Here is a 25,523-nt window from a genome sequence, read left to right as displayed (position 1 = left end):
GGCTCTCATATCAATCATGGCTTTTCTTATTCATACGACAAACTGAATTTAAGTCCCCAACAACACATGTGCTTGTATAGTCTCCAAATGTGAACTATGAAGAACCCTAAGGGCAGGGGTTTCTTCATCTCCAGTGCCTAGAACAGTGCCTGGTGTATATTAGGTGCTCAGGAAATACCTGTTGTATTAACAAATGAATGAAAAAGTAAAAACTATGTGAATATTAAATGTATACAAAAATTAGGGCTAAAAGTCAGACACATTTTATTCACCCTTAACAAGGAAGGACACACTGACACATAGGCTACGACATGGATGAACCCTGAAAACCCTTGGCTGCGGGAAAGAAGCCAGATGCAAAAGTCCACGTAAGATATGATCCCACTGCTATGAAACAGGCAGAAAGGCACATCCCTAGAGACAGAGCTAGGGGAGGGAGAACGGGGAGTGACTGCTTAATGGGTATAGGGTTTACTTTTAGGGTGGTAAAACGTTCTGGAACTAGACAGAGGGGGTGGTTGTGCAACATTGTGAATGTGCCAAAGGCTGAACTGTTCACTTTAAAATGGGTCATTTTATGTTAGGTGAATTTCAACTTGATTTTTTTACAGACACAAAAAAATCCCCTCAGCAAAAACAAAAACAGACAAAACCAATCTATACTATTAGAATTCAAGGTGGTGGTTACTCTAGTGTGGGATCTGGGGGCACCGACAATGATCGATTCTTAGCACAAGTTTGTAACAATTCACTGGACCATGTGTGTATGACATGCAGCTTTCCTGCAGATACATTTTGCCTTAATCAAAAGTTAATTGAAAAAGCAAAGGTGGTCGGGTGCAGTGACTCATGCCTGTAATCCCAGAACTTTGGGCAGCTGAGGCAGGTGGATTGCTTGAGCCCAGGAGTTCGAGATCAGCCTGGGCAACACAGTGAGACCCCATCTCTACAAAAATGAGCAGGGCATGGTGGCACGTGCCTACAGTCCCAGCTACTTGGGAGGGTGAGGTGGGAGGATCACTTGAGCCTGGGAGGTCAAAGCTGTAATGAGCCATGACTGAGCCACCACACTCCAGCCTGGCTGACAGAGAGAGACCCTCTCTGAGGGTGGGGGGACATATATGGATGTGTATGTATAAAATACATACTATTATTTACAATAGCAAACATTTGAAGACGAGCAGCATGTTACAAAATAGAGTGGTTAACTATTCGATGAGACATTACAGTCAAACAAGATAGCAGATTATATAGCAACATGGAGTATTTTAATTTAAAAAATGCTAAATGCAAAACTGAACCCACATTATGATTAGAAGTGGCATGAAAAAAAAAAACTGTAGGAAAAAAGATGAGGATAAAAACATGAAAATACACTACTGGCTGCAGTGGATTCCTGTTTTGTTCTCAACTTCCCATGGGTTTTAAAGACTCACGGGGCCAGACGCAGGGGCTCATGCCTGTAATCTCAGCACTTTGGGAGGCTGAGGCAGGTGGATCATTTGAGGTCAGGAGTTTGAGATCAGCCTGGGCAACATGGCAAAACCCAGCCTACTAAAATTTAAAAACTAGCCGGGCATGAGAGTGCACATCTGTAATCCCAGTTACTCAGGAGGTTGAGGCATGAGACTTGCTCCAGCCCAGGGGGCAGAGGGTGCAGTGAGCCGAGATTGCACCACTGCACTCCAGCCTGGGTGACAGAGTGAGACTCCGTCTCAAAAGAAAAACAAAAACAGACTCACTGTACTTTTTACCACGCCAAAGGCACAACAGTAAGGAGGAAGCAGGGCCGAGGGGCCGGCCTTGCCACGCCTCCGCCATACCTAAAGGTCTGCACTTGGATGGGCTCTTTGTGGCTCTGCCCACGCAGCTGGTAGATCTCCTTGGAGGCCTTCTTCAGCATCTTCTCAGCTGCCTGCTCATGACGGTAGTCAAGTTTGGTCTGTCTTGTCTGGAACAACAACATTGGACCAACAAGACAATTTTATCGATTTTTTATTTTTTTTTTTTAAGGAAGAATGAGTAAGTTCACTGCCAGCCCTGGAGCCCAGAAAAACCAACCACAGTCAGTGAGTGGTGACCCAGGAGGGAGTAAGGCCCACCTCACCCACACTCCCCCCAAGGAATTCCTCCCAGGAGACAGAGGCCAGGGGTGGCTGGAGTCAGGCCTGGCGACTGGGGACCCAGAATGTTCCCCCGACAAGGTGGGGAGGGCCCATGACCCCTCCTCCAGCATCCGCAGCCTCCAGATGCACGCAGGAGCCACACAGATGCCACCCTCGCAGCCCACAGAGGGAGAAGGGGCTCCAAGAGCCCAGTGGTGGGGCACTTCAGGGACCACCTCCGTGTCTGGGAGGCTCCCTTCAGAGCCTGGAGCAGGGAGCAGTGAGGTGCAGGTGGGAGCTGGCCACAGGGGACCCCACCTGCCGCTCGGCCTCCCGCAGCAGGCCACGGAGCCGCTCGTCCCGAAGCACCCAGGGTGGGAGGTCAGTCTGGCCGCGGAGCTGGGCGTCCTCCAACCGCTGCCGCAGCTCACGGAGGGCGCAGAGCTCCTCATTCAGCTGCCTCTGCCGTGTTCTGGACGCCTGGAGATCCAGCTCCAAGTCCAGGGAGGTGCGGGCCATGAGCTCAGCCAGGGAAGACCTGCATGACTGCAAGAGACGCCAGCTGTGACCCCTCACTCAGGCCTTCTAGAAGGTTCTTCCACAATTAATAGGAGACAGGTCAGGCACACGTATTTCTCTAAGCACGCCCAAGGTTAAAAAACACAGATGTGGGCAAGAGGAATGTAAATCTCTAGTTCAGTATCAAGGTTAGTAACAGCAAATTGTTTTTCTTTAATGATGACCTATGTATTGGCAGAAGTGTGCAGCAACAGATGCTCTTACATGGGGCCGGCAGGATCAAAAATGGGAACAATCTTTCTGAAGGGCCATTTGAGAATATATATATGTCTACAGCAAACTTGCATCTGAAAGGCATAACTGTTGACATGCAAAAGTGGTCCAATTAAGGTTTATGACAGAAAAAAAAGTAAGTCTATAACAGCAGGAAACATTAAATAAATTACAAGGCCAGTATAAAATGTAGCCATTGTAACAAGTTGAAAAAAATATATGGACATGGAAAAATCTTAATGATCCACTGTACAAGGGGAAAGAAAGTATGTTATAAACCACGAGTGCTTGTTGTTTAAAAAAAAGCATACACACTCCCATGCAAACACGCAGACACACACGTGCAAGCTGTCCGAAGCTTCCCTCCCCATATAAGCCTCAAGTAAGCAAACATACCTATGCTGAGGAAAACCCTGACGGGGAAAAGACTCTTGTCTGCGGAACTGAGAGCAGTACTTCCCATCCAATGGGAAACAGAACCCTGAGACAGCAGTCACCGCAGCAAAACCACAAATCCATTCGCCAATCACCATGGGTCAGTGGCCTGAGTCACGGTATGCTTTTTACACACACAACACTATTTTGCACATACACAGAATTTAAACCCAAATATGGGTCGTAACTTAACAAATATAAATTCTTTTAAAAGCACTGCTGAATTCCCAGCAGAGCTTCGTGGTTCTCAACCAGGAGAATCTGGCCCCTCGGAGGACAGCTGGCAATGTCTGTGGACATTTTGAGTGTCACAACTGCTGTGTATGTAATGGGGTGTTGCTGGCATCTGGTGGGTGGAGCCCAGGGACGCTGCTCAACATCCCACAGTGCACGGGGCAGCCCCCACAGCAAAGAATGAGCCTGTCTGAAATGCCAGCAGCGGTGCTGCTAAGAGACACTTCTGCAGCCAAATTATGCACTTTTTTTTTTTTTTTTTTTTTTGAGACGGAGTCTTGCTCTGTCTCCCAGGCTGGAGTGCAGTGGCATGATCTAAGCTCACTACAACCTCTGCCTCCCGGGTTCACGCAATTCTCCTGCCTCAGCCTCCTGAGTAGCTGAGATTACAGGCACATGCTGCCATGTCTGGCTACTTTTCATAATCTTAGTAGAGACGGGGTTTCACCATTTTGGACAGGCTGGTCTCGAACTCCTGACCTCAGGTGATCCGCCCACCTCAGCCTCCCAAAGTGTTGGGATTATAGGCGTGAGCCACCGCGCCCGGCCCAAATTATAAACTTTCTTATTCTTCCCAGTCAGCAGCCACTCTTCTATGTGTTGGAGCACAACTGCCACATGGAAATTGGGGGTTTTTTGTGTGTCTGTCTCTCTTCCTCTCTGCACGTGTGCGCACACACACACACACACACACACACACGTATTCAAACGATCCCTGCCCAGAAAAGCAATATGTTGAAACACTCAACTTTTCTAAATTATATATACTCTCCTGTCAAAAAAAAGAAAAAAGAGTCTATTATATAAAAATGGTTATTTATTATACTGAAGAATGTAAAGATCACAGATTATCTGAAATCATGATACCATCTTAAGAAATATTAGCAACATTATGACATTACATCTGTTAAGTAAACAAGAAATAGGAATACTACCTTTTCATTTACATGACCTTAAATATTACCTTTTTAAGGCTTGTAAAAATCACTCGCAGGGCAAGCACAGATTCCATATTTGTTTACAGGGCACATACCTGCTTGTAGCGAAGGGTTCGTCTTTCCAAAGTATTTCGGACAAAGGGGGACTTCCGGGGCAGCGTTGAACTGTCACTGTCACTACGATAAAGCTGCACCAAAAAGAATGATGTTCAGAAACAATTTCTCAACAATGCACAGTTCATTCTGTGTGTGTACTCAGAGTCTCAGAATGGGTTATTTTGGTCCTCTTCACAGGTCCTCGAGTGCACTTATGATTATTGGTGCTTGTAGCAGGTCTTTGGGTTTCGATTTAAACAAGAGTTTCTGCTAAAATGAAAAAAACAAAACAAAACAAAAACAAAGCAAACAAAACCCTCCCCCAGTTTCCAGGCTAACTGAGCCAACAAAATCTCCGTGTGATCGATACCAAGGCGGTTTCGTGCCCTGTACAGCCCCCGTGAAAGCTAGTGCCGCCCTCAGCACGGTTCACTTTTCCTCAGTCTTTCTCATGGGCTGTATTTGTGGCTTTGGCAATAGCTGGGGAAAGTGACTTCCAGAAAAGAGACTCACTCCTGGTAGTAGGACACGCCCACACTGCCAACTGCAGCTGTGCCCATCAAAGGACAGGGTGTGCTTTTCAACAGGAAAGTAAAGAATGTCATCTTTATGGGAGCCAAGTCATTATAGCTTTCACTTGGTGGCAGGGTCTCACCTCAGGATCAGTGTGAATCTGTGTGAAATCCAACATCCCTGCCTTCGTGGCCTTATTTTCCACGCCAGTAAACCTACTCAGGAAGTGCAGCGGCCTGGCAGCATACCTGCACGGCGTTCATACAAACATAGAGAACAGCGAAGCATCCAGAAGCATCGCCAGTAAGTGCAGCTGTTACACAGGCACACAGAGCTTTTCCTCTGAGCAAGCAAAGCACTACCTGCTTGCACCCTCCCCACCTCAATAAGCAGCCCCGCCAGCCGACACGCTGGTGGCTCGGCAGGAGCCTGGAACAAGGAGGGCGGTGAGCGTGGCCTTCCATCTAGAACGTCCAGCCAAGCGCTTGAGCATCAGCCTCCACGGGGCTGAAGTGTGACGGGTGGGAGGGCCCGGACTGGACCCGGCGCCACCCGGGGCAGCTGCCAGCAGGGACACTTCAGAACAATGGGACAACAGTGGCGGGTCTCACCAACATGGCTGAGAGGCCGTTTTGGCCAGCTAGGCCCCCTCCCACAGTGTCTGCCACATCTCCTTTGAGGGTCTGAGGCCCTTCCCTCTCTGAAGATCTGCCTTGGCTCTGCCCTCATGGAGCAAGCACCTCCAGGGCGGATGCCTTCTTCAACAGCCCCAATTCAGAGGTGCAGGAAGGGTCACGATTCTCAACCAGATGGCCCCTCCAGGTCACTGTGTCATGAGCCATCATCCTTAAAAGCCCTTTCTGTACAAGTCCATTCTGGCACTATCACTCTGTCCTACCTTCATTGACCACACTGGCTCGAGTCTTCCCTCCACCCACCTTGGGGTTCTCAGCCTTGTGTGACATGCTAGAACCATCTGGGTGCTTCCGGAAGTTCGGATGCCCAGGCCTTACCTGTGACCAATGGCAAATCTCTGGGGTGCTATGTGGGTACCAGGATCTGTTGAGTCCCCCGACGTGATTTGACTGCAAGGCACAGCCATGGCTGAGAACCGCTGAGCACCTCCCACTCATCCGCAGGTTGGGAATTTACATGTGGGTGAGTGAGAACCCACTGCCCCTTTGCCAGGACCATCCACCCTCTGGCCCAGAAATCTGGCTGCCCCACAGGGCTCCAAGCCACTCAGGTTCCTGGCTCCTCCAGCTCAACCCATTCAAGAGAGCCCCTGCTTCCACTTGTTCCTTAGGCTGAGGTAGAAATGATTTGCCCTGCTTCCCGCCCACAGGTCAGTACATACACAACACTGAACACTAGGGGAAGGGATGAATTTGAATCCTGAACAAATCCAGAATCAGAGAGCATGGTAGGGCATACAGGGAGATCACAACACCAATGTCATCACCGCATACCTATAAAGTTCATAGTTCATGGATTGGTATTATTGGTGCGAATACATATGCCTTTAAGTATGAACAGCAGAAAAAAAAAAATCACAAAGGGGACGAAAGACAAAACATTCCAGACAAAGTGACAAAGGAATTCCAACTTACTCTGCAAACATACTGGCTTCGTGCTCCAGGCGAGAAGGTCTGGGAACGGACAATCGTGCCACTCCGAACAAAAGGTGACCCTCGGGCCCGGCGGCTGGGCCGCTCCTTCAGGAGGCTGGCTGCTTCTTCCGGGAAGAGATCTTCCGTGTTGGTTTCCTTATCAACCTAGGGAGTGGTTCGCTCATGACCATGGCTTCTTTCATAATGTGAGCAAGAAACTTATGCGAACAACCATGTCTTTCACTTCTCCACTTGGGGTTTAGCTGGCGTTTCACACATGTGGCACATCCACAATGGAAAGGCTGATATCCCCCCAACCCCACCCCGGCCCCTCCTCTCACAGGGGTCTCAACTTTCCATTTGTTCATGCAAAGAACGTTAGGGCACACCCCATATCTGGTCCAAGAGCGATCCCTGCTGGCTCTGTGTTCAAGATCAAGTGGGTTTTGAGCGCTTGTCAGCAACCTTTCACCTGAGTCGCCATTATCTCATGCCTGGATGAGTGCAGTAGGTGCCTCACCAGTCTTCCCAATTCCACACCTCTCTGCCCTTCGATCTATTCTCAACACAGCAACCAGGGACATCCCAGGAAAACTGGCCAAAGGTGGAAACACCCCAAATGTCCATTGACAGATCAATGGATCAACAAAATGTGGTCTTATCCACACAAGGGAATAGCATTCAGCCATAAAAACCAATGGAGTGTTTATACACGCTAAAACGTAAATAAACCTTGAAAATATCGTGCTGAGTCAAAGAAGCCATGCGCCAAAGGCCACATAGTATATGACTCCACTTCTGGAAACACCCAGAAGAAGTAAATCCACACAGCTAGAAAGATTTTGGTGGCTGCAGGTGGCTGGGGGAGAGGGGGAATGGGAGTGACTGCTCAATGGGGACAGGTTTTACTCTGGGGTGACTGAAACATCATGAAACTAGATAGAGGTGGCGGCTGAGCAACACTGTGGACCAAGTGCCACTGATGCATACACTTTAAAATGCTTCCCTTTATGTGAACTTCAACTCAATAAATTTTAGAAAACACTAACAAAAAAGCTTCAGTCAGATCATGTTGCCACTGGGCTCAAAACCCACCAGCTTCTCATGCCCTCAGAGAAAAGGCAGGGTCCTGAGTGGGCCCTGCACGATCTGGCCACTTCATTCCCCTCATCCTCAGCACCACCCCACAACACACGCCGGCTGCTCCCACACCTGACCATGCTTCTGCACAAAGCTCTGAGCTCCCTTCCTTGACGACCTCTACTCAAACACTGCCTTCTCAGTGAGGCCCTTCAGGGCGCTGTTCTTTAAAATATTGTGGGGAAAAAAACACACAACAAAATTTACCATATTAACCATTCGTACAGGCACAGTTCAGTGGCATCTATTCACATCGATGTGCAACAGATCTCCAGAACTTCTTTACCTTGTAAATCTGAAACTCTGTCCTCTCCACTAAACAACAACTCCCCATTCCCACTCCTGAGATAGAGCAGAGACCCCGTTTTAGGGGCCTGCAGACCTCCCGAGCATGGAAATAAAGGAAAATCCATTTCTTTCAAGGGAAATTCCAGGTACCTCGCTATCCCTGAGATGTAAGTAACTTGATAAGCAAGAAGGTAATAGTAGCCTAAAACAATAGCCAAGGAAGTTAGAGTCTGGAGATGTTTGGTTCCCTGGAGAAACTAAAGACATCTTGGTCAGGCACGGTGGCTCACGCCACCGTGGGAGGCCTTTGGGAGCACTTTGGGAGGCCAAGGCAGGTGGATCACGTGGGGCCAGGAGTTCGAGACCAGCCTGGCCAACGTGATGAAACCTCCGCCTCTACTAAAAAAAAAAAAAAAAATTCAGCCGGGCATGGTGGTGTGCGCCTGTAATCCCAGCTACTTGGGAGGCTGAGCCATGAGAATTGCTTGAACCCGAGAGGCAGAGGTTGCAGTGAGCTGAGATCGCACCACTGCACTGCAGCCTGGGCGACAGAGTGAGACTCTATCTCAAAAAAAAAAAAAAGAAAAGAAAAAAGAAACCAAAGACATCTTAACATATGTCCCTGATAGTCTTTCAGAAACCCAGACCCCTGCCAAAGGGACCCGCTGGCACAGACCTCAGATAAGGGGGAGCTGGGAACTGCACTCTGCCCCTTGCTCCTTATTCTGAATCTCTTCCTGAGGGGTCTGGAGGGAGTCACACCTACAAGTCAGAGCTAACTATCTTTTCTGCTGACCCCAAATTTTTAGACAAAGCTTTGCCTCCTGAACCAATTGCAATCAGAAAATCTTTGAATCCATCTACATTCTGTAAGCCCCCACATTAAGATATCCTACCCTTCTAGGCCAAAAGCAATGTGTAACCTCCATGGATTGGTTTAGGATTTTGCCTGTGACTTCTGCTTTCCTGAAATTTACTTCTGCCTTTAAAAACCCTTCCCTGCAAGGCATGGGGAGGCTGAGTCTTAAGTGTGAGCTGCCCAAATCTCCTTGCTTGGCGCCCGCAAATAAATGCCCCCTTTCTACCCGTGCCAAACACCTTTGTGCAGACACCTGATTTTACTGCACCGGGCGAACGGACCCCAGCTCCGTTCTGTAACACATCCCCGCACCCCATCCCAGCTCCTGGCAGCCACCATTCTACTTTCTGCCCCTGTGAATTCGACTACTCCAGGAACCTCAAGATGGTATTTGTCTTTTTGTGCTTTTCTATTCTCTTAGCCAGCCACCAGTAACTCATTAGCATATAAAGATTTTTTTCAGGCTGAGGCAGGAGAATGGCATGAACCCTGGAGGCGGAGCTTGCAGTGAGCCGAGATCGCGCCACTGCACTCCAGCCTGAGCGACAGAGTGAGACTCCGTCTCAAAAAAAAAAAAAAAAAAAAAAAAAAATTTTTTTTTTTTTTCAGATTCTAAGGATCTTAGGAGTTGTATGCCAGGAAACATGCAACTCAAAGAGTTGAGGACCAAATAAATATTCACACTAGCTTATTCACTCAGCATGAGTCCTCAAAGCTCATCCATGTTGCAGCATGACAGAATTTCCTTCCATTTTAAGGTTGAATAATATTCTATTGCATGGATAGACCACGTTTTCTTTATCCACTCATCCATGATGGACACTTTAGTTGCTTCCACCTTTTGGCTACTGTGAATAATGCTGCTGCTATGAACACAGGTGTGCACATATTTCTTCAAGATCCTTTCAATTCTTCTGGATATACACCCAGATATACCCAGAAGCGGGACTGTGGGATCCTATGGTGGTTCTATTTTTAATGCTTTGAAGAACTACCATAATGTTTTCCATAGCAGTTGCACCCTTTTATCATCCTGACGTTTGTAAAATGTAAATATAAATTTACATTTCTAAATGTGAACCCTTTCTAAAACTGCAAACCTCTCTACAAGTGTTTGCCCGCTTCCCTGCCACTGCATTCTCCAGAAGCCCCCTTGCTCTCTGTGGCATGAACATATGATAGCAGTGTCTCCTTTGGCACCTCCCTCTCGAGGGTGGGAGTTTGTGGTTTTTTTTTTTTTCCTACTCACCCACTATACTAACTTTGTTGTATCTGTGATGCCCACACAGAAAGGGAGAATGCAAATGCGGTGAAGAACTAACAACTGTGGGATCCAGGTGAGGTGTACAGGTATTTGTTGCATTATTCTAGCAACTTTACTGCAGATTTCACTTTTTCAAAACTAAAAGTTGAGGGAAGGGGAAACACTAAATAACCCTCCCACGGCCACTCGCCCTGGCTGGGGCTGCTGCTTTTTGAGATCTCAGAAAGTTGGACAAGGGCCATGACCAGCAGCCTGGTCCAAAAGAACAACTAGGAACCTGCTGTGGGTCACAGCTTGGGAAGCTGCTGGGGACAGATTTCACTTTGTGCTTCTGGGTGGGGGCAGGGGCGTGAGGGTGATAAAATACTTTTGTGAGCTGAACAGTGGGGAAACAAAGTTTCAAAACAGCATTGACAGTGCCTTCCCTGACCTCACAGGCGCTGTAAACATGAGACTTCTCCCCTAAAGACAGGGTGACAGTACAGCTAGGAGCAGATGAGCAGAAGGGGCAAAAGGACAGCACTATTCTACATTTCACAAAAGGGGAAGAGGAACTACGACTGTCCAAAACCTGTGGGACTCACGAACCCTCCGGAGCCTCGTTTGTCCCTGAAGGTGGGAATGGATCAACTGTGCCTATTCAAGCCCTTTACAGATCTCAGGCCATTCACTTCTTTTCCTCAGCTCACAGTAAACCCAGCCTTAGCTGTGACCCTCAAATCCAACAGCAGTGTCCACTTTATACCACAACACCCGGGCCACTGCGTGTGTGTGCAGGTCAGCCACGTGGCTCTCCTCCCTAGGAGCCCCGGCTCTGCTTGCCTTTGGTGCATCTGCCCCCATCCCCTCACACTTCCCACGAAGAATTTGGGGGCACACAGCCTCTCCTTCCAGGGCAGTATACCTGGTACGCATGGCAAAATATTGGGGGTGAGGGGCTCCGGAAAATCCCCTATGTTCTACTTACCTTAAGAGGTGAGGGCTGAAATTTCTCGGGCCTGTAAGGCCCTGCCTGAGCAGCAAATGGGTGGCCCAGGATGGAGTCGATACCCATGCAACAGGGCTCTGGGTACGGAGGGCTGGTCTGGGTGCAGTTGCTACAGCCACTATCCACCGAGTCCGCTTGCCAACTCCTGAAGGCGGACATTGCAGAAGCCCAAATGGTCACCAAACGGGATGTATTTCATGCTACTCTTACAGCACAGTAGTAGAGGTAATGCAATAAAACCTATTTCTTTCCAATGATTGAAGACTGTTGCGTCTCTCATAAAGTAAAAGGGCGCTTCTGTTTTCCAGGGAAGATGGCTCTTGAAGGATTGTCCTTAAGAGGGGCTTTCCGTCACCAGTGGCAGCCACTGAAGATCCCAGAAAACTGCACCACTCAGCCCCAAACCCCTCCCAACTCCTGTCCATCCCTGAACACAACACCTTCCCCTCTGCATGCACTATCGCTCCCCAAAATAAATTCCTCTGTAAACTAAACTCAGGGAAAGCCACTGGGAAGCAGCAGGAAGCCCTGGAAAGATGGTGCACTTTATGGAAAAATGTGGAAGTACAGCAATATGTACAGCACCTCCAGAGACGATGAACACAAGCCAGGGCACCAGGGGCGCCCATTCACTGGAATCATTCATCTATTGCATGCAGGTCTCCATGGGGCCAAGGATTCACCAATAGGCTGCTTCAGGTGAAGCAGAAAGGGATGCCGCATGACCCCATTTGTAAGAAGTGTCCAGACCGGCAAGTCCATAGACACAGAGGGCAGATTTGTAGTTGCAGGGAATCAGAGGGGAACCTGGGAGCGCATTTGGCCAGGGATAGGCGGAGAGTGTGTGATGAAAATAAAATGCCGTAAAATTGACTGTGCCCATTCAGTCCTAAAAACCACCTAACTGTGCACTTTAAAATGGGTGAACTGCATGGGAGGTAGATTATATCTCAATAAAGGTGTTAAAAAAGAAAAAAATCCAACAACTTCAAGGGACCTTACTGTATCCAATCCTGGGAGAGGGCAGTGCTTCAACAGCCCTGCTCTCGACAAGAAACTCCAGGACAGACAGAAAGAAAGGGTGAAAAGCACACGTTGAGAGTCAGGAGAGAGAGCTCGGGGAGCTGCCCTCGTCCAGGCCAACACTCAATTCCCACCAGAATCGACTTCTGGGCGGTGGTGCCTAAGGATTGCCCAGCATCTTCTACGGAGGCATGGCTGAGGAAAGCAAGTGCACCTCAGAGAGAGCCACGCTGCCTGGCACGCTGGCTGTCTCCCCAGAGAAAATGTGCTCCCCCCAACAGTTTTCACGAGCCTTCTGACCACAGGGCACCCATGCTCCTTTCTAGGGAGGGCATGAGCCGGAGCCTGCCCGCTGACTAGCCCTTACCGCTCGGACACGGCCTCGGCCTGCTCCTCCTTGCGCTCCATCTCCAGGACCTCCTCCTCCGTGTACTCCAGCTTGGCCCGCTCCTCGGCCAGTTCCCTCTCCACCGCCTGCAGCTGTGCCGTGGTTCTGGCCAGGAGCACCGTCACCGCATCCTGCAGGAGGAGGGGGTGCGTGAGGACAGCTCAGGCCAGCAGACGCTGCACACATGGCAGGTGTCCACACGGCACAGGTAGGAGGCCACTCTGCTGCCCTTCCGTGAGAAGAAACTCACCCTACCTAGGTCTGTGGTGGAGGCATTCATGTGGCCTTTTCCTGTAGCTCTGAGGGCTCATATTTAAAAGTAGCCAGTGTACCACCCATGACCATGAACACATTTGCATTAAAAAACATTCTCATGCAATGGCCATATGGAAACTCTACTCCTTTACCCCACTATACTGAGTTACGTCTACAAAGACACCTCTGAGAAATGACTTCCCCAAGATAAAGCCAGTCTCAGGGTCACGAAGGTAGCAGTGATCAGCTCCTTAGAGCAGGGCCAAGTACCGTCTTGCCGGAGATGGAGATGGTGTGTGCAGGATCCCGGGTGGAGCTCTCTCCTGCACACCCAGGCTCCCGCGTCCTCGACGGCTCAGAGCTGGTGAACACCTGGACGGAATGCCAGCGCAGCTGCATCTCACTCAAACTGTCATAGTCAGCCAGGTTAATCTGAGCAATGCCCTGCAGGGGTATTAAAGAAATGCCACAACAGGCACTGAATGACTTCGCTGTAATGACTAGAGTCCTTTAAAATATCTAGTTCAGGCAGAGCAGGTGGCTCATGCCTGTGATCCCAGGATTTTGGGAAGCCGAGGTGGGAGGATTGCTTGAGCCCAGGAGTTCAAAACCAGCCTGGGCAACAGAGCAAGACTCTGCTTCTACAAAAAATTTAAAAATCAGCTGGGCATGATGATGTACAACTGTGGTCCCAGCTACTCAGAAGGCTGTGGTGAGCCAAAATCATACCACTGCATTCCAGCCTGGGCAACAGAGTGAGACCCTGTCTCAAAAAAATCCAGTTCACTCTTCAATCTTTGTGTGTGTGTGTGTGTGTGTGTGTGTGTGTGTGTGTGTCACAGAGTCTTGCTCTGTTGCCCAGGCTGGAGTGCAGTGGTGCGATCTCAGCTCACTGCAACCTCCACCTCCCTGGTTCAAGAGATTCCCTCGCCTCAGCCTCCCGAGTAGCTGGGATTACAAGTGTGCGCCACCACACCTGGCTAATTTTTGTATTTTTAGTAGAGACGGGGTTTCACTATGTTGGCCAGGCTGGTCTCAAACTCCTGAGCTCAGGTGATCCACCCGCCTTGGCCTCCCAAAGTGCTGGGATTACAGGCATGAGCCACTGTGCCCAGCCTACCCTTCAATCTTAACCAAACAAGACATAAAAGATTTCATTTCTACTTAAAGGACTGCAGCACAATGAAAGCAACTGCATAGGAGTGTAATGGGTGGCTCCCTGGTCGCCTGTTCCGCCCAATCGGAAAGTGCTGGGAAGGGAACAGACAGGGCAAAAGAATGGGCAACCTGGAGTGCTGGGCCAGGCTCACAGCTCTACTGCCCTGATGAGGCAGATTCGCTCGGGAATTTCTGAAATAAGAAACGACTGCTGAACTCTGCATGCCCTAATTGTGCCGCTGAGGGGACAGAACCAAGAGAGAACACTCTGGCCATGGAAGGAATCCACCCTGGCTTCCAACCCTGGCATGGGTCCTGGATGGCTGGGATACTGAGGACAAACTGCGGATTCTCCTGAGGCCTCGCCCTGGGGTTGCCAGGTAACGTGCAGGGCGCCCAGGTGAATCTGCACTTCAAATAAACACCACAGGGTTGCCCTGTGAGTCTTAAACACCGCATGGGAAATACTTACACTTTAAAGAACATCCATAATTTATTCGAAATTCGAATTTAGCTGACTGTCTTGTATTTCTGTTTGCTAAATCTGTCAACCCTACTTTGTTCCCTGGACTGAAGATGGGGCTGACGCAAAGGCATCCCACAGGGTTTGTGAGTACTAGTAGAGAGGACACATCTAGATGACAAGGTGCTTGACAAGATCACTGGTTGGATCATCCTTGTTTGTATTTCCAGCTACAGAAACACTTAAGAAGATCACAACGTCCAAGCAACCCACCATGGGAGAAAGGGAGGATGGCAAAGGGGAAAGGAGGGAGGGAACCAGAGACAGAGGCAGAAGAAGAGAGAGAGGCAGGCCAAAAGGCAAAGACAGACAAAAACTAAGAAATTATCACAAAAGAGTACAAGAGAAAGAAGGGAAAGAAAGAAACACAAACAAAAGACCGGCTGACTGAAACACAAAGGAAGGAAGGAGGACGGGGGCGGGTGGAGCGCCTGGCGCCATACCAGCAGTTCTTCCTGCAGCTGCGGAGTCACTGAACACACGTATAACTGAAGTGACTTCAGTGTCAATGCACTGGAATGCACGGGGATTCTGAACACTTCATTAAACACCAGCGGCACTTGGAACTCCAGAGCCTTGGAGCAGTAAGTGTTGGGTGTGCCCGAGTCCAGTGGGGGCAAATAGACGCGGATGTGGCTGCAAACAGAATGGAGGAGGGAAGAGCGCGTGCAGGCGGCGCTCACAGATGGCGCAGTCCCAGAGCAGGCGCGACCTACACGATGTGCGCAGACTCTCCACGTTCAGCCCCCTTTGGGCACCTGTGGCTAGAGTCTCAGAGTCCTTTGCAAAAAGTTCCTTTCTCAACTAAGCATAGACCGATGTACCCCAGGGATGGGGGGAGTCACCCACAAGGAGGATGACTTCCAAGCCAGGACTGAAGCAGTGGACCCTTCCAGGCCCTGCTGCTCCCCATCTTTTTGGGAACTGCCCCTCTGGTCTTTCTGCATGGCTCCCCCACTGCTTTCTCAGCCCATCACCCATGGGGCAGCCCGTGTTTCCCACCCTCCCTGCCCCAAGTCTGGCACATGGGAGCGGCTGCGCCATCTGTGAGCACTGCAGAGGTCATTGGGGTGGCCGAACCCCAGCCGAGCCCCGAGCTGCTCACACTCAGGGGTCCTGAGGCCTTTAGAAGACTCGCCAAAGGGGCCCCACCCTGTGACTTGAACAGACCATTACAGAAATGGTCACCAGCTTGGGTAAGTGGGACCCTCCATCAGGCCCCCATCTGGGGCCACGGAGCTCAGAGAGGCAGCGCTCCCACGATCGAGGCCAAAGTCACCACCAGCCGCTCCCGATGCCTACTTCCTCCTCCCCACCCAGTCAAGGACGCCCTGGTCCCAGCCAGAGGTCTCTCAAGATCGCAGAGCAGAGCACGATGGCATCAGCAACCCCATCCCCGGGCCAGGAGGATGCAGTCCTGTATGGCACAGGCAGGTACTTCCTCCACGCCAACACGGCAAACACTAGCTTGGCACCAGCACCGGCACCTTTACTGGCCTCAAATCATTCACTAGACTCTTCTGAAGATTCTACACTTCAGACAGACACTCCCTGGTGCTTTCCTGGAAATTCAGGCTCCCAAACTGTCTTTTCCCTCCTCAGCCATGTGGCCGGCTGGCCAGTGCCCTGGGGCCTGGCTTACACTTTGCAGTCTTCCTTCACCGCCAGCCCCGCCGGGTTCTTCAGCTGCAGCACGTGCACGAGGAGACACTCGCTGCCGCTGTCGCGCCTAGGAAACCAGACATGAGTCATGGACGGCAGGTGCCCCCCAGTAAAACCATCCTTCTGACTCAACTGCAGCAGTGGCCATCCACTGCCTGGGATTCTGCCCCACCCTATCCCCAGAGGACATCTGCACCTAGCGGGTAAAGCCCAGGTACAGCACAGTCCCCGTAACAAAGAATGACCAAATGCCAACCGTGCCAGGTGGAGGAGCCCTGGACTGAAGTGACGAGAGTAAGCAAAGGAAATGGCTGGGACCCAAACACCCTGTCTCCCTCAGGGGCACCTCACAGTCACTGCCTTTATTAACACTGTAATTAGAAACCAAAAATTGTTGTCCTGCCAACCAGCAGATTACTTCCTTGACGGTGAGGGAGGGAGCCCGCTACCTGTGCTGCAGTGAGCAGAAGCAACTCCTGGCAGAAATGGGCATGACTGTCCCCAAGAGCCACACTTTGCCTGCTGGAGCCCCCAGCTCCAGGAAGTGGCGGCTCCCAGCTGTGAATCTCCGTGTTGGAAGACAACAGTGGAGCCACTTTTCCCTGTCACTCCTTCCTGCCACCTCTGTCCCCTTACCTGAGACCTCGGGTAACAAGGGTCCCTCCAGCCCTGTGTGTGCAGGTGGCAGCCACGGGTTGGGCCCAGTCTCCAGCCCAGCCCAAGGGGAAACAGGGTAGGGTCTGTACTCACAGGAGTCCCACGTGGATCTGGGGGTCTCCGTTACCGGCCGTGTCTCCGTAGGCAGGCTCCTCGGCATCCTCGTTCCTGAACACGGGGGTAAATGCAACCAACTTCATTCCAGAGGGAACTGGTCGCTACAGATTCTGCAGGAGCTCCCTCGTGCTAAGAGAGGGCTCTGTTAAGTTGTGACGTTAAGTCAATGAGGTCATCATGTGTCTAAAGGAACAGGGCAGGCCCCCAGAATCCATGAGGCATCTTACTGGGTACCTGCCTACAAACTGCTGGGTATGTTTGCTGTTGTTTTATTTTGTTTTGTTTCTGAGAGAGTCTGGCTCTGTCGCCCAGGCTGGAGCACACTGGTGCAATCTCGGCTCACTGCAACCTCCACCTCCTGGGCTCAAGCGATTCTTCTGCCTCAGCCTCCCCAGTAGCTGGGATTACAGGCACCCACCACAACGCCCAGCTAATTTTTGTATTTTTAGTAGAGACAGGGTTTCACCATGTTGGCCAGGCTGGTCTTGAACTCCTGATCTCAGGTGACCCGCCCACCTCAGCCTCCCAAAGTGCCGGGATTACAGGCGTGAGCCGCCGCGCCCAGCCTATTTCTTTTCTATGTTGTTCCTGTTTTAGAAAAATAACTTTGTGGCTGGGCACAATGGCTCATGCCTGTAATCCCAGCACTTTGGGAGGCTGAGGTGGGTGGATCACTTGAAGCCAGGAGTTCGAGACTAGTCTTTCCAACATGGTGAAACCCTGTCTCTATTAAAAATACAAACAAAATTAGCCAAGTGTGGTGGAGTAGATCTATAATCCCAACACTTTGGGAGGCGGAGGCGGGCTGATCGCTTGAGCCCAGGAATTAAAGACCAGCCTGGGCAACATGATGAAACCCCATATCTACTAAAAATACAAAAATTAGCCAGGCATGGTGGTGTGTGCTATAATCCCAGATATCTATGTGGCTGAAGTGGGAGAACTGCTTGAGCCCAGGAGTTTGAGGCTGCAGTGAGCTATGATTGCACCACCGCACTCCAGCCTGGGTGACAGCGAGAGCCTGTCTCAAACAAACAAACAAACAAAAATAAATAAAAGAAGAAAGTAACTTTGCATGCCTTTCAAAACCACATGTGATACTTGGGGAAGTGTTCAAAAATTAACTTAAAGTGAACTGTCTTCTAGATACTGGAGACTTAAATTGTACAAAGAAATAATGACATCAAAGATGCCCGATCAAAATAAAGCATGGAATTCCAAAAGGTGCTGTGTCATTGTGAAACCATTCCTATAGCTAAGAAAACAAGGAAGGGAGGGAGGGAGGAAATTCATTTCTAATGAATGAATGTCCTTTCCAGAAAAGGAGGGCTCTCCCATACATTGATTCTCCTTTTTGACCTCCATCAGACTCAAGCCTTAGGCCCCCAGGGCCAGGGAGAAAGACTTCTTTCTAAAACCCAATGACCCAAAGGTGAAAGAAGCTAGAAAAATATCCTACCCCTGAAAAAAATAAACAAAGTGTCAATGTATGAAAGTTTCAGTACAGAATCTTTTTGTGATTGCCAGTAACGCAGGTGATTCTGCATACAAACGAAATAGTAAAACTGGCTTCAGACCTTTTGGTTAGAGGTTCAAACACCCCACTGTCTCTGGCTAGTGAATAATCCGACAGGCATGCAGAGATGCGGCGTGCCCTCCTCTCCAACTTCTTGGCACTGTCTTCTCGAAGAGTCACTGCTGCAAGTAAGGGACACACACAGGGTCAGGAAATAACAGCACCGGGGACCGGGATCCTTGACGCTGGAGCACACACTTCGTCACTGAGTGTTCCGGAGACTCGCTGGGACACACACACATGGAGACATGCTGTGCTCTAGTTGTTTTTCACATTGGGAAATTGAAGAAATGAACTTCTGGCTACCTCTTGGATTCATAAATCTATTTCCACCCCCTTAATGAACACACAGAACATAAGATGATGATGAGAAGCCCCTCAAATGGCACTTTCTGAAGGCCGCGCACACCCACAAGACAGGAAAGCAGCATTAGCCCGATGGGAACAGCAGCAGCGCTCACCAAGAGGTCATGGTTTTCACTGCCTTCTTTATGCTGTCGGGCATTTCCCATGTTTTATACAACAAATACTGCTTTTATACTCAGGAAAAAAACATTTAAATTATCCAAATAAACCCTAGAAAAATTAGCAACCTTCAAAGCAGAGGACACAGTTGAACCCACACTCATCCTCTGAAAACACCACCAGGGAGGCCTGTGGCCCCAGGGGAGAAAGCTGGGGCTCAAGCCTGGCTGTCTCAGTGACCGCAGGCAGGAGCCTTCCCAGCCGCCCTTCTGGGTTAGCACGCTGCTATTCCTGGTACTCTTATTTTTATCTTTCACATCTATTTTATTTAAGAGCCAAAAATAGCCATTGAAATGTTTCCTTTTAACATTTCATCAGCCATTTCTACCCATTTCTTCATAGCAATAAGTTCCTTTTAACAAAACCAATACGAACGTGTATATAATCTTCCCATGCTAAATGCAACTGTGAGCCCAGGAGTCTGTTTTCTGGAAGGGTGCACTGGGCTGGAACACAGAATCAAATTGGAAGCCCCAGCTGGGCACTCCACCTTCACTCAAAGCCAGCTCCCGCTTTCGTCTCCACACTTTTCTTTGGCTAAGTTCTAGAAATGGAAAGCGTTGACCTTTGTGCCTTCCTAAACTGACTCCACTGGTGACCATCTCTCCTTTCAACCAAATTATCATCCACGCCAATGAAATACAAACATGTTCAACAGCACACGGAACACATGGGGCTGTGGCCTTTGGCCTCGCGAGGTCAAGTGGAGGCCGAGTGAATCTTCCAAAGGTCTGCCATACCACATCTGGGGAATTCGCTGCTTCTCCCCCATCAGCCAGGGCTGGAAGCCGGCCTCCATCCTGGGGTGGCCGGAGGCACTGCCTCTCAGACAGATCAGGACTCCAGATGCCAGCTCTCCTCTTTATCCCTGCCACATGGAAGGACCAAAACACCTGACCCTCAACTGCAAATGGAAGCCCCCCATCCACTGCATCAACCCCCAGCAAAGGAAACCACCACTACCATTTGCATTCCCAGCCCTGACAAACGTGGTCCCCAGACTCAGCTGTAGATGCCTGCAAGGAGACAGCACCAGGTAACGAGCCTAAGCACCTGCAACCACCCCAGCCCAAGGCGCAAGTCTGGCCATGTTTCTCTCTCATCACTGCCACAGAAGTCAATGCAGAGAGGAAAGAAATGAAGGAGCTAATCCTCGAAGCCCAGGCTGTTCACTGGACCCACAGGGTGGGTGGAAGTAGGAATTGCCAGGAGGAAGTCCCATTGGCAACTGCCCCAGCTGAGAAAAAGCACAGACTCCATGCTCCCCACCCTGGACGCCTGCCCTGGAGCTTCAAGGCACAGAGGTGGACCCTCAGGAGCAGTGCCAGGGAGACAAGGGTCAAATCTTCCCCATGTTCATGTGAAAATCTCTTTACTCCCTTTTCATCATTCAAGCCAGACAGACACTAAGAGCCAAGGACGTGAACACTGCTTGGTAAAAAGGAAGAAAATATAGTGAAAACCACAGCATAGCAAAGCTGCCAGGTGCCATATGACAGCAATGAATGCCATTACATTCCAGAAACAAACACATACAGGGAACGAACAGTGAAAGCTTCTAGGAAAGTTCTTAAACAGCTTTTGAGCCACCATGAATATTAACAATGAGATAACAATAAGGCCAATTGCTAAGTTGTGTTGAAGCGCAGCGATAAGATAACTCTCGTTGGCCACACCTCAGCCATCCTCAACACATCCATCCACAGCACAAAGGTATGCCTGGGGCCTGAGCAACAACACTGAGCAAGGGGACTCCCAAGGCCACTTGCAGTGAGCACTTTTGTCGAGCCGCATGAGAAGAGATTAAAAAAAAAAAAAAAAGCACAAAGTGAAAACACTGCAGAATTTAAGCCAACAACATTAAATGGAGTATCAATATCATAAAAACATCAGTATGAGCAAAGTCAAGATTTTTATGGGTTTTGATTAGCAAATACTAATGGGTAGATGAAAATAGCTAAGTGTTTCATAATCATAACACATTTGACTTTTAAAATCCAGGGAAGACAAAACTGTAACAAAAACAAAAATAGTATGAAAGATCAGTGTATTGCCCCACTCCTCTGACCTGCCTTCTGTTTCCTCCAATTGATTGAAAACACAAGGAAAAAATCATTCAGAGGCTGGTTTGCAAGTTTGGACAACTTTGATTTTTATCTTACAAAAATTTTGTCTTACTAAGACTTGCTAGGGGCCAAACTTAGACTGCAATGTTCCCAGCACAGCTGATACATGATGGGGCAGGGGAGGCGAGGAGCCCCCAAGTTTCCATGCCTGAAGCTGGCTACCCAACCCGGCCCTCTGGGGACACCCAGCAGGGTCAACTATTTCAAGTTTCTAAGGACACAAATAAATGTGTCCTTGGAACAACATAATATATATGTCCCTGAAACAATGTAATATATGTAACATATAAAACCACCACCAGATGGCAGTATCATAAAAATGCTACCGCTAGGCGGCAGTCTCACCCAAGAAACCACCACCGATGTCATCTAAGAATCTACCACCAGATGGCAGTGTCACTCAGGAATTTATCGGCGGTGTCATATAAGAATCGGCCAGCGGATGGCAGTGCCATACAAGAATTTATCACCAATGTCATATACGAATCCGCCACAAGATGGCAGTGTAATACAAGAAATAAGCACGAGATGGCAGTGTCTACACACGTAAGCAAATACTTCCCAGTCTAAGAAGTTTCAACCATTATAGCATCTGCCACGGAAAACAAAGGAAAAAATACAGAAATCAGGATGTGAAATTAAGTCAGCACTTCTCCCTCCCACTCTGTCTCTCCTCTGGCCCAAAGTGGCCCTCGGGCCTTGTGCAGATTTTATGCCTAACTAGACTGACATTCTGGAATCTCAATCCCTTAAGGAGAAGGTGGTGGGAGAGAGGAGGGAGACTAAGAAAAAAGTCAAAATTGGATATTTCTTTTTTGACTGAATGGACTAAACATGGAGCAATCAACCTGTGGTTATAAAGAGGAACAAAGCTAATGAAGGATACCTGCATATAAGGACTTCAGAAAAAATGTATCTGGGGATACCAAAGTGTGTTTGCAAACACAGGGGCAGACACCAAAATAGAGATGCCAAAAAGCCATGGGGCAGTCTCAGAACACGATGGCCTCTGGTTACGCACGTAAGTGCCAACAGACTACTATTTTATAGAGTGATGAACCTATCTATTGATCTACTAATCCATCTATCTCTTGGGTAACGAAATGGTGGTGAATGGAAAGGGTCACAAAGATCACTGCATTCAAGGGTGGAAAAGGTGAGACTCAGTCCAGGTATGTGTTCAAGGTCACACAGCTACAAGTAGACAGGGCAGGGAACAAAAGCTTGGTCTCCCAGGTGCTAATTTGAAGCTGTTTCCACTGCACAACACTGGTTCTGCTTTCTAGTTTTATTTCTACCCTTTGCCACATAAATACTCCATAGTACGTGACTAGGGTTTCTCAGCCTCAGCCCTCTTGACATTTGGGGCTGGACTATTCTCGAGGGGGAGGGGGTGCTGCCCTGTGCATGGTAGGGTGCTTAGCAGCATCCCTGGCCTACACTCGCCAGATGCCAGGAGCATCTCCCATCCCCTAGTTGTGACAACCAAAAATGTTTCCAGACATTGCCAAGTGTTCCCCCGGGGCAGGAGGCAAAAACACCCCTGGCTGAGATCCACTATGCTGCACAAATTATCTAGTGTTTGCCTAAATGGAACATTTAAAACATTTTTGCCGTGTAAATAAAAGTCAAATAAATGGGCTGAACTTCAGGAACGGGAGACCTTGTTCTTGATCCTCTTTAAAACCAAAGGAAGATAAAGTTGCCATGGGTGCCTCAGGAAAGCACATGGGGTCAATATTCCCTTCAATAGCAGTTTCGTCTTCCAAGCAGGCTACAAGCTGAAAGACCTCAGCTCCAAGGAGGAGCTGAACCAGCACCAACTGAATGGATGAGGCTCCACGGAGCTCCGTGTTTTTCCATTTGAAGAACCACCAGAGAAACCAATTCAGTAGAGATGACTGATACTTACAGGCATGTCTTTTGAAATTACACAATTATTTTCACTTCCACATTTGATAGAATTATGTTCTTGAAAACTATGAAAACTATAAAAGATAAAGAGATGTCAAAGCAACAAAAGAAGTTGAGATTTCCACTAGCTACAACCAGACACCTGTTGGCATAATGGTCTCAGGCGGGCACACACTGACGGTTCCATCTCGGCACGCACGCTGCAAAGGTCATGAAGGCCCCAATCCATCTCTAGCAGCCTCTGAATGTGGAAGACTGTGTGGTTCTTACCCTAGTTTTCAACAATTAAGTATTTTTTGAAAACAAGCCAAATACCTAGGAAAGACAACTTTGTCAATTTCAATGATCTTTTCCCCAACACAGATCAGAAAGAGCAGGTGTGTGCTCTTCCCGATCACATCAATATTCCTAAACGTAAAGCCCACCATGGACCTGGAAAGCCAGCCATCCTCACTCTGGACCCCACAGTTTCCTCCCTGCAGGTAACCCTCGCCCCGCAGGAGGCCGCATCCGCACTTACTTCCACCCACGGGAGCGCCAGCTGGTGGGGGTCCTCGCTCGTGCGGCCCTTCCCCGTCCCCGAGGACCCCGTGTGGCTGAAGGGCCGCCATGCCTGGTAAGTCTTCATCCCCCAAAGCCGAGGCGTGTGCCCGCAGTCTGTCCAGGGTGCCCAGGCCTGGCCCCTCACAGCTGTCCACCAGTTGCGCCAGCGGCGAGTCCCGCGAGGCAGGGAGGAAGGGCGTGTCCAGGGGCGAGCTTGGGGGCGACAGCGAGGACAGAGAGGAGCGAGAGGACAGCGACGCCAGGGACTGGGGCGTGTCCAGGGACCGCCTCTGCTTGTGGAAGCCCGAGGGGCCTGGGGGCTCTGAAAACGGGGCATCTCGCCCCAGCGAGTCGAAGGGAATGAGGTCGAAGCGTAGAAGCTGGCCGCCCTCAGCGTCGGGCTTCTCGTACTGCGGGAGGCCGTAGATGTCCGTGAAGCTGACCGAGCTCAGGGAGCCCCGGCTGGAGGCCAGAGACCCGCGGCTGGAGGCTAGGGACCCGCGGCTGCTCCCTGAGGACACCGTCAGGGTGCTGGCACACAGGCTGAAATGAGACAGCATGGTCATCTGAGATGGCAGGGTAGCCACCCCTGCTCACCCTGTGATCACGGAAAGGGTGGCAGAGAGCAGTGGGCAACAGCAGAAACCCGTGCCCAAGTCCCAGTCCCAGTCCTGGCTGGAACACATACTAGCCAGGTACACTTGCTCAAGCCATTCATCCCCTCTGGGCTCCCACGGGCTCACTGGGGCTGGGGTGAGAACAGTTCCCACCCTGGGCATTGTGAGGAGGAATATCTGAGAAAATGACACATGTAAGGCCCTTGACATTGCACTCTACCATATGGTCAGGGCCGAAGAATGTGCGCAGGGCCATTCTTAAGCAGCCGAATCTTACTAGCTTAAAAAATTCACATGCTTTTAAAAAAAACCCAAAATAAAAATGTGCACGTGTATAGATGTACACTTCTGAAACTGTTAATTAGGTTACAAAATCCTTGAATACATTTGACTTCAGGCCTCTTATTTACCCTGAAGCCAAATGTGGTTCTCTCCATATTCCTTGAGTCATACAGTAGAAGCGTGTTAAAAATATAATGTATCCATTCTGTGTTAACAACATTTCAGGTCAAGCTCCAGTAGGAGAAAAATAAGCTACAAGAAACGAGTTCATGTACCAGTCATTGGAACACTATGAACAAATACAGTTTTCTCTTTGAAAGTAACCTACCTTTTTAACTGGGACTGGAGGTAGGATGTTAAGCGGGTGGCTTCTTCCAGCTGCATAAGTAGACAATTCCTTTTTTCCTGAAGCAGAATCCTGTAGGTAAGAAAACAGTCGATTAGTACACTTCAAAGACAGGGAGAATATTTTCATAACAAGACATTCCACTATCAATTCCCTCCAGCTGAATTAGGTTGCAATGACCACCCATTCTAAAAGCACCCAGGTCACAAGGGCCAAGATCACAGAGACTGCTTTTGTCCCGTTGGAAAAATACATCCCTGGCACCCTGAGCAGTGCCTGCTACTCTGTGGAAGCGCCAGGCACAGTGCACGAGGGAGGGGATGCGTGAGAAGAGGAGTGGGCACAGGGATGGGTCAATGTGTGGGTGGGCGGCTGGGTGGGTGAGCTACAGGTGGACAGATGAGTGGGTGGCTAGATGGGTGGCTGGCTGGATGGGTGAGTGGGTGGCTGGGTGGGTGGATGGGTGGGTGGCTGGATGGGTGCGTGGCTGGGTGGGTGGCTAGATGGGTGGGTGGCTGGATGGGTGGGTGGTTGGATGGGTGGGTGGCT

General features: G+C 49.6%; 1 protein-coding gene across 1 annotated transcript in view; it reads right to left on the bottom strand.

The window, feature by feature from the left end:
• The window catches only part of WWC3 (WWC family member 3), a 130,326-nt gene that overhangs the window by 3,618 nt on the left and 101,185 nt on the right, over positions 1–25,523 (bottom strand). Inside the window, exons 10-22 of the mRNA XM_032756553.2 lie at positions 24,957–25,046; positions 23,707–24,272; positions 18,623–18,743; positions 17,022–17,096; positions 16,252–16,338; positions 15,053–15,245; positions 13,199–13,372; positions 12,653–12,804; positions 11,242–11,407; positions 6,724–6,888; positions 4,600–4,692; positions 2,424–2,651; positions 1,824–1,951 (exon numbers count right to left, since the gene is read on the bottom strand). Coding sequence (XP_032612444.1) covers positions 1,824–1,951; positions 2,424–2,651; positions 4,600–4,692; positions 6,724–6,888; positions 11,242–11,407; positions 12,653–12,804; positions 13,199–13,372; positions 15,053–15,245; positions 16,252–16,338; positions 17,022–17,096; positions 18,623–18,743; positions 23,707–24,272; positions 24,957–25,046 — 2,238 coding nt within the window. The remainder of the gene's footprint in view (positions 1–1,823; positions 1,952–2,423; positions 2,652–4,599; positions 4,693–6,723; positions 6,889–11,241; positions 11,408–12,652; positions 12,805–13,198; positions 13,373–15,052; positions 15,246–16,251; positions 16,339–17,021; positions 17,097–18,622; positions 18,744–23,706; positions 24,273–24,956; positions 25,047–25,523) is intronic.

This window comes from Hylobates moloch, unplaced genomic scaffold (genome assembly GCF_009828535.3).
Source record: "Hylobates moloch isolate HMO894 unplaced genomic scaffold, HMol_V3 SCAFFOLD_7, whole genome shotgun sequence".
NCBI lineage: Eukaryota > Metazoa > Chordata > Mammalia > Primates > Hylobatidae > Hylobates > Hylobates moloch.
The sequence above is the reverse complement of the archived record's forward strand: the minus strand, read 5'-3'. Positions and strand labels throughout refer to the sequence as shown.